This window comes from Pteropus alecto, unplaced genomic scaffold (genome assembly GCF_000325575.1).
Source record: "Pteropus alecto unplaced genomic scaffold, ASM32557v1 scaffold87, whole genome shotgun sequence".
In the NCBI taxonomy this organism is placed as follows: Eukaryota; Metazoa; Chordata; class Mammalia; order Chiroptera; family Pteropodidae; genus Pteropus; species Pteropus alecto.
Genome location: NW_006443225.1, coordinates 8,110,632 through 8,119,812, shown reverse-complemented (window position 1 = coordinate 8,119,812; position 9,181 = coordinate 8,110,632). Strand labels below are relative to the sequence as shown.

At 37.4% G+C, this 9,181-nt stretch overlaps 1 protein-coding gene across 10 annotated transcripts in view; it reads right to left on the bottom strand.

Moving 5' to 3' along the window:
- The window catches only part of YTHDF3 (YTH N6-methyladenosine RNA binding protein 3), a 39,063-nt gene extending 30,797 nt beyond the window's left edge, over positions 1–8,266 (bottom strand). For 3 of the 10 annotated variants that reach the window (XM_025041123.1, XM_015598661.2, XM_015598663.2), the window contains exons 1-5: positions 8,164–8,266; positions 7,660–7,684; positions 4,193–4,337; positions 1,797–1,882; positions 152–196 (exon numbers count right to left, since the gene is read on the bottom strand). In XM_025041123.1, coding sequence (XP_024896891.1) covers positions 152–196; positions 1,797–1,882; positions 4,193–4,250 — 189 coding nt within the window. In that variant the 5' untranslated portion in view covers positions 4,251–4,337; positions 7,660–7,684; positions 8,164–8,266. Of the gene's footprint in view, positions 1–151; positions 197–1,796; positions 1,883–4,192; positions 4,338–6,194; positions 6,263–7,659; positions 7,685–8,163 lie in introns of all 10 variants that reach the window. The other 7 variants (XM_025041126.1, XM_015598667.2, XM_025041128.1 and 4 more) reach the window with 6 other exon arrangements.
- Positions 8,267–9,181: the final 915 nt, after the last annotated feature.

Below are 9,181 nucleotides of genomic sequence, written 5' to 3'. Positions count from 1 at the left end.
AAAAAAATAATTTTCCAACACTTTTGAGATTTTTACAAGTGAAACCTTATGCAAAATTCCAACATATAAAACAGATAAAAAGCAGAGCACAGCTCTGGTTGCAGCAGGGGTGGGATCCAGGGTACCCTCCCTTGGTCTCCCCTAAGCAGACCTGAAGCACCTCTGTGGAATGCCAAATAATCATTCTTCTAAGCCCCTGTGACAAATGAATTATAAAATATCTGTTACCAAGTAAAACAAGGATTCTTACAGTAGCAATTCTCAAACATTTATGATCCACTAAAATTACCTGAAAAGAGTTTGAACAAATAAGTCAAAGGATCTGCATACTATATCCTTATCTTAGAAACTCATTTTATATTTTATATAATAAAGTAAAATCAAATAGCAAATAAAACAATTATTTAGACCAAATAAATCTCCCAAACTCATCTGATCATAAAGACCTGTTTGGGGAGAATATCTACTATACCTCATAAATATCAGAATTTCTCAAAGAAGTTGGAAAACACTGCCATAAAGGATATTAGCTAAGGTTACTGTATGGGCCCAGATATAATACTGTATCTTTCTTTTATGTTGCACTACATTTATAACAAATGATCTTCCCCTATTTTCCAATGATACAGTCTTTCACCACCTTTAAGTGGAAAGTAAATTCGTTATTGTGATCATAAAGTATATTATATAAATATGAAATGAACTTTTTCATTCTTTTAAAAGTAGCCAAGCTTTCATAGATCTTATCACCCATTTTTCCTCTTTATCATTTATTTATTCCCTCCCAACCTATGCCAGGAATGCAGATCAAGAGATAGAAGGGGTGGTTAAGGAAAAACTACCAAGAGAGTAAATCAGGCTGAACATAACCATGGCTCTCCAAAGTCATAAAAATAATTCTACATCCCACAAATTGGAAATGTTTTGTTCACATTTGCTCTACAACTGTAAAGTTCTGTAATATTTGGTGCCTGGTTCTTTTATAGTTTAAAAAAACAGAGGCTGAGATTTTAAGATACATTTTTTCTTATATCTTTTATTAAGCAAAATGACAAAAGGAGTTTCATTCCAGAATGTTCTCTCTAAAGTAACTGGTTAATAATGGAAGTCTTTTAAATTTATTTCTAGTAGCTACATTTTTACTAACATGCAGAAATGGTATACAGAGACCAAAGAATACCATTTGTTTTTCAATGGTTAAATTTAAACTATACCTGTATACAAATTCACAAGATTATTTGTGAAAAATGCAAACACATACCAAAAAAACCTTAAAAAGCCACCAATTATTCAATTTGATGAACTTCTCCATGCCTACACCACAGCAGGTGTTTATAAAGACTTTATTATTTATCTTTATCTATTACATTACCAGGTTATAGTAAAACTTCAGTGAAATTCAAATTGGAATGCTTTAAAAAACTACATTTAATCGAAAACCTCAGGCACAAAGTAGTCCTCTCACAAATCTCTAGCCAATTAAATCTTGTAATATCTTAAGCTATGAAAATATGACTGATATTAAAAGATTAAATTCTTTCAACGTTCAAAAAAATTACAATACGTACAAATAATGTTCATTTTTAAATCTTTGTATTTCATAATCTAGTTTCAGCTGTCTATAATTTTTAAAGAACTCTCCTGTGACATAAACCTGCAAATGCTATTCACTATTATGCAGGCACACTAGATTAATTCATGTTATGGTTAGTCTTATTCAATTAAAATATCTACTGGAAAACTCAATTACTACTAATATAAATTCAATTTCCTAAATATGGGACCATCAGACTTACCTGATTTGTCTGGCTACTTAAGTATGGCTCAAAATCATCATCATTTACAGCATCTTTTTGATGAATCGAACCGTTTTGTACTGAAACTAAAAAATACGTTTGTATTAGATATGATGTAATTATCCTTATGAAACTCACAGAGCAACCTAACATTTTCAGTATTTTTCGGACCTATTCGTAAAACGTTATCCTGACTTCTTTGTCCTTTTCTTTTAAAAACTCTTAAGGATTAACTTAATTTTGGATACAAATATTTATGTGCCACCAAAAATTTACAGATCTTGTACAGATAAGCCCAAGATTAGAAAAATACGAAGGACATATACACTTCTCATTACCAAGAACATAAAGTAAATATCCCAATTACAACACTGTAGTAAGCAAACTAAGTTTAAAATGTTGCAAGAGTTCTCTCAACACTATATTTGAATTCAAAATATCACTTCAAATAGCATTGTAGACATTGATTTCTCTTTGTTAAATCTCTATATTAGAATGTTCTCTAACTTTGTTAAATCTCTGTATTAGGCCAATAAAAGTAAAGATTGAAATAACTATTTTGTAACTAAAGTTACAATATCTTAAATGTCTCCAGTTATAAAGTAACTAAAATTCACCTGAAGCAATATCACAATGAACATAGTTATGAAAAAAATCTAAAAAGGGCTTTAATTCTAAACAAAAAAAATTAGGCTTTCACATGAAAGTACAAATAAAATTCAGACACTAAAGATAACCAGATAACCATGATTACTCTTGCAAAACACAAGAAAACCTGTCAACAATATATAATGCCTTATTTGTTCAGAGATCATTTCCATTAAAGCTCTGTAAGGTTATTCTCTTGGCAACGTCTCAGAGGCTTTTCAGCACACCTGAGGTAAGGCGGCCCTGAGTCTGAATCCTAAGTCCGACACTGAGAAGCTGGGCAATCTCTAGTTAGTGATTCAGGCTCTGTAAGTCTGACTACTCCTCTGCTCAAGGAGGTTATGAATAGTACGTACCTACCTCACCTCATCTGAGCATTCAATGACAGTATGATCTTGGATATTATTATTACATAAAATTATTACAAGATCCAAAGAGGACTAAAAATTACTTTAGGACCACAGAAGTTTTACAAGGCTAAAACTTGATGCGCTGGCATCGTCTATGTAAATATACCAGACTTCACTAATTTTGAAACACATGTGAGGTGAAAAAAGTTGAGCCTTTCTGATGAATGTTGACTAATCTCTTAGAAACAAACAAAACCTCAATACCTGAAGATTTATTGCTTAAAAAAGTGTCACAAAGTATTATAAACTATGCTTGGGATTTAAGTTGTGTTCTTATATAACAGCATATGATTTTTATTCTCCCTAATTTGGAGTTTAGATCACCTACAATGTAATGAGTTGACAACAGCATGGGAGCAGACAGGTGAAATCCTTTAGTTCTCTGCCTCCCACTGAGTAGCAATAATCAAAGAAATGATGCTATGCTGTGAAGCCATCAAAGTAAACCTCTTAGGACATTACTGTTGCCCCTCAAGGACTACAAGAGCAACCTGAAGGTCAACTTGATCTTGGCTCCACCGAGATGCTTTAACTTCATATAATAAGGATTATATCATAGACAGGTTTGACCTAAATGTACTCTCCAGAATTTATGTTAACAGCCACTAGAAATGAAAATAAGGAGGTGGGTGGATACCTTAGGTTATTTCTGGTAGGCTGATCATGTCAGCCCAAGAGATTCTAACATACTTCTCCTTTACCACTGGCTTCACCACTCCTTTATCAAAGGTAGCTTTATGCATGGTCTATTGCCTCTTAAAATATAATTCTTCACTACATGATTGGATTATTACACTATTATGTTTTTGAAACAGCAACCCATTTCAAAATTACAACAATCTATTTCTTGCTTTCATTAGAATCTCAGAAATTTAATCCATACTGCTAGTACAGTAAAAAGTACCTACTTAAAATTTATCTAAATATGTATTATACTGCTGTTCTTATTTCCTGTGTTCTATCCTTTCTCTTCTTCTAAGAGGCTGAGACTGAGAACAAAACATTCACACAAACTAATAGTCTACAATCATTTATAAGTGGATTCCTAAACGATTATTCAAGGAGTATGTCAATCTAAGGGGAAACTGTTTAATTAAAAGTGTTTTACGCATACTGACAAGCAATTTGAATTAAATTAGAATCTGAGTAAGAAGCTAGCCCTTGAATTTCAGAAGCATACATTTAAGAAATTCAACTGTCTTAAGGACTTTAGTTTTTGAACATTACTTAATGACAATCTAATGTCTTGGAGACTGAAAGTCATTATATAGTAATGAAATCCAAGCCTGTTCCATAGTCTGTACAAGTTCTTCAGGGAAAAAAGAACAGATGACTTACATGAGTCTTCGCCTGTTTCCTCTGCTCTATGAAGCAGAGTCAAATCAAGATAGAACATGGGCCTTAGGAGCCAGGTGATTCTTTGCTCTGGTCTGACTACATCAAGTTAGGAAAGTCAACAGATCTGTGCATCATGTTTTCCCACCTACAAAAACAGCGACAATACCATATACCCTCTATCTCCTTATAAGAATGTTTTGAGGATTAATAATAAAATGAGGACTAAAAATGACAGTTAAGTGTTTTGTAATCATTTCCAGGTGGGAGGGTGGGGAGAGGTTGCAAAAGAATATTGCCAAAATACAAGGCATTTTCAACAACTTTTCTGAAACACTTAGAGATAGCCAAATTTAACCTAATTCTTTCAAACTGCAGTTGTACCAAACAATGAAATATGTCTCTATGCTGGGAGGGGAAGAGAGTAGAGAGGAGCAAAAATATAAATTCCTTTCCATATACTTGCCTATTTATAAACTTAAGAGATAGAAGGAAGCAGGCAGCAAGGCCTGAGGCTACAAAGAGTATGAGATCTGACACTTTTCTCTGAGGTGCCTGCAGGAGAAGGAACAGTACACTTTTATTCCAGCAAGCAAAAATTGTTGTTAATAAACAAAAGTGATATAAAGTCACTTTTAAATTATGGACCAATAGGTAAATAACCATCCTTAAATTTTACTATCCTTCATTACTATCTTGGCCAAGAATAAAAAGAATTTTAATACTTAACACAGGGACAATCAATCAATTAAAAAAAATTCAAACTTATAAACAAGTAAACCTATAAACTACGTTTTATACTACGAAAGCATTTTTGTCTTACAAAGATATTGATATAGAATTCCTTTCAAATTTTAGTTCCTTTAGTGCATTTACATCATTAAAGATACACACAAAACACTTAGCAGAAATCAAAGACACTGAAGCCAGGTATAAAGCTAAGGCTGTCGACTAAATATAATTCAAAAAAGAAACACAGCATCTCTGAAATTATATTAACTGAAATGGATTTTGCTTTCAAAACTCTGACAACTCCTCAGGGACATGTATTCTTCATAAGTCTGTTAAGTTCCAAATTCAAGTTTAATAATCATGTTCTTAGAATACTGAGGCTGCAGTTTAAGAAAAATAACTTTGTTTTCTGCTTCATAAAAGTAAACAGAGTAACTATAAAATAACTTCACTAGCTTGGGAACCAAGTCAGCTAAGGCAGAATAGCTTTTCTCAAACACACAAATAGCTACTTGTATCAGTTCACTGGAAGTGCTGCCTTCGCCTCGTAATTCTCCCTGCAGAGGCATAAAAATACAAATGATGTATATGTGTATTTGTGCAGTTGTAGTATCTACCATTTTAAAGCATCTTAAATGGTTACCAATACTTTCAGGCCAGTAGTTTTTCCCTCCCACCATGTCTTAAGCAATAGTCTCCCTGCACCCTAAAAACAAATGAGGTGAGGAAGTTGAAAAAAAAATAATCCAGCAAATATAATGACTCCAGAACAATGGACTACTGTAAGTACAACAATCCTCATAACATACAATAGGATTTGTGACTAGAATCACTACCTTTACTTTATAGAAGGGAAAGGTACCACATGTTCAAGCTGAGTTGGCAGGTAACAGCCACAAGCAGTATCACAACACAGATCTAGGAATCCCAGTCTATCACTTTACCCACGGATGAAATTATGAACTGAATAATCAGGGAGAAAGAAAATTTCTTGAAATAAAGAAGAATCTGAATAAATATTTTGTATATGTGTCTAAATACATCCAACCAAGGTGATACTGATGTATTAAAACCATTTTAATAACCAAAAAATATTTATCTATGGTTAATAGGCAATACTGTTTATAGGTAATTTATATCTAAAATATCAAAGCTGTCATTACGCCATACCTAAGTGAAATGACTGTCATAAATCAAATTTATAGTAATGACTTACTAAATAGATGCTACTTTGTTTTGTCAAACAAGTACTTCATAGAACTTGCACACTTACCTTAAAGCAGGTAACACAAAACACTTAGCATTTCAAATAGCCTTGCAAAGTGCCACCTCCCCACAGATCTAGGATAAAATAATTTATGCTAGGCAATAATGACCACAAATTTCACATATCTCCAAGTCTATATACTTCCTAATGGGAAGGCTAGCAACAAAAAAAAAAAAAAAAAAAAAAGATCATTCTTTTTCAATTTACAAATAAGCTTTTGTAAAACTCACTTAAAATAAATCAACAATAAATATCAAACTGAGTTTTATGCTCATAACAAATTCTGAAATTAAAATTTTAACTCCAAAAATTAAATTCTAGAAATTAAAATGTCTAAATGTTTATACACTCCAATAAAATAGTTCTTTAATCAAAACAAAACAATAAATTTGTTACCTAATATAGTGCCACATATCTGGTATGTACAAATTCTCAAATTGTACAACTCAAAGAAAATTAACTAAGCTGTATATACAGTACCTATTCCTTTCAAATCTGCTATAGCAAATAAGACGCTGAAGACTACAAACAGCACCAATAAAAGACTGATTTACATCTAAAAAGGTATTGTAGACCTTATTTTCTAGACAATATTTTGATACTGAAATAAAAACAGGAAGCATAATTCTAGTCTAATTTCAAACCCCATTACAAACTACTATAAATATATAACTCGTAATATTATTTAATTGGCACTGTCCCAAGAAAGCAGTTATTGTTCTATACTTACTCGTCACATGATCAATGTCATAATGTTTCAGTCAGCTGACTGTATTATTTCATATTAATACAAAATACACTTATTTTTTAAGTGTATTTATAAATAAATACAAAATACACTTATTTTTTAAAATGCTTTACTTTCAATAGTATTTTTTAAACTAAATAGTAAATCACTTAATTCTAAAAGGAACTTCATAAACCATTTCCTTCACAGTCCTTTCTAAAATATCAAATTGATTCTCACCCTGCACTCAGGACTGTCCAGTTTTGATCTTTAACGTGTTATTGCCTCATTGCCAACTTACTTCAATAGAATCAGTGGTTAACAGAACAATTTTCACTTATGTGACATGGAATACTATGTGGTTGCATGCTCCAATGCAACCGACGTGGCAAACAAAGTATCTACACATTTTATCTACAGACATACATAGAAATTTTTGTGGCAGAAGTTACATAATACAGATAAATTGCAAAATTAAATAAACATCACTAGAGTCATTTACCTCCTGAACTGAAATACAACTAAGGAAACTGTTTCTTGTACCATTTTGGTTTCTATAAGTGGCTTCAAAGCAAGGAACTTCCGAAGTTTTGGAAAGCTTTTGGATGTATTAGCCGTGATAAATCTTTCTTCAATCGTACATGTCAAAAAAAAAAAAAAAAGCAAAAACCACCAACCCCTCCTACGTAAAAAAAAAAAATAACATTCAACATTGGGGAGTAAAATAAAAATATCCAAACTCACCTTTATTTCCTTGCCCTTTAGGTCTCTGTGTAACGAGACGAAAGGTGTCGTAATGAGAAAGAAAAAAAAAGAAAAGAGGAAAAGTCTGTTAATCAAAGACGTTATCAAAGACCAGTTATTTTAAACCGCGTAGGAGTAAAAGCCACCATATCCTCCATAGCCACCAATTTCCCAACCACCCCCAGTCTTTAAAGCTCCTACCCTCCACTCGATGTCCGTCTCCCGAGCTCGCCTGGGCTCAGCCCCATGTCTGCCGCCCTCGGGATGCGGCCTAGGGCCCGGAAGAGGGTCCTTCCCCGACCCGCCGCGGCCCCGCGGCCTCCCGCCTGAGCCGCAGACGCCGGGGCCAGGACGCACGCCCCAGCACCAGCCGCAGGACCGCAACAACGTGCGCCCGGGGCACCGTTATAGTGCCGGCAGCGACGGAGTGGAGCCGAAGCCCCACGCGAGGGTGGAGCTCCAGGGCTCGGGCCTTTGCCGAGCCTGAGGCCTCGGCTCCCTCACCTGATCCACGCTAGTGGCTGACATTCTTCACCGCAACCCGAGAGCTGCTGCTGCTGCTGCTGCTGCTGCTGCTGCTGCTGCCGCCGCCGCCGCCCCTGCCGCCCTGGAAAGAAAGAGAAACGGTGTCGCAGTTAGGCTGCTGTGTTTCTTAGGATGCTTACTGCGGTTTAAATTCCAATACCCTACTTAAGAATATTCTTCCCGTCTGGTCTGAGGAGGCAGTCGGCTGCCGCCCTCGGCCGAGTTGACTGTTCCAGCCGCCGCCGCTGCCGCTGTTCTCTAAGAAGCCAGAAACAGGGCCTCGCGCTCGGGAGTCGCTGGAAGGGGCCCGTCTCTTTCGCTTGCACGCTACTCTTCCCCTCTCGCTCTCCGCTTCTCGGGTCCACAATGGCGGACAGACTTCTTAGTCTCACTTCCGCTCCGAGGCTCCCTGACCTTCCGCTCTCCACTCTGACGTCCGCGCTCACCTCGCTCTTCCTCCCCACCCTCCCGCCGCCAACCTTGGCTCCGCCCCGCACGCCACGTCACCGGAGACGAGATGTACGGCCGCCCCCTGGGCGCATGCGCCAGGGGGAGACCACGCCGGCTTCGCCCCCGCCGCCCAGCGCGCACACACACACGCCCCGGGCAGTTAGTGCCAGCTTTCAGGGTCTTTTCCGTGGCTTCCTCTTGAGCAATTTCGAGGCCGCAGGGCGCGTGTCGGGAGGCAACAGGGGGGAGCCGGGCCAGAGCTGGATTGCGGGGCATTCTGGGCGGGAAGTGGGCCTGGGCGGGAGGCGGCGTCTGTCGGGGATTATAGCAGAGCCGAGCCGGCGGGGCCCTCCTGGCGGCGGAGTGAACGTTGGCGGGTTGGAACGCCGAGCCAGGATTCTCGCCCGCCTGGTATGAGCGAGCAGTGGTAGCGGGTCCCTCCCCGGGAGCTTCCCGAGACCATCCAAAGCCTCGTGGGCGGCTGGGTGAGTCAGCCGCCCTCGGGACAGACTTGCTGGGCCGTCTGCACGAGTCAGCACGTGCAGCG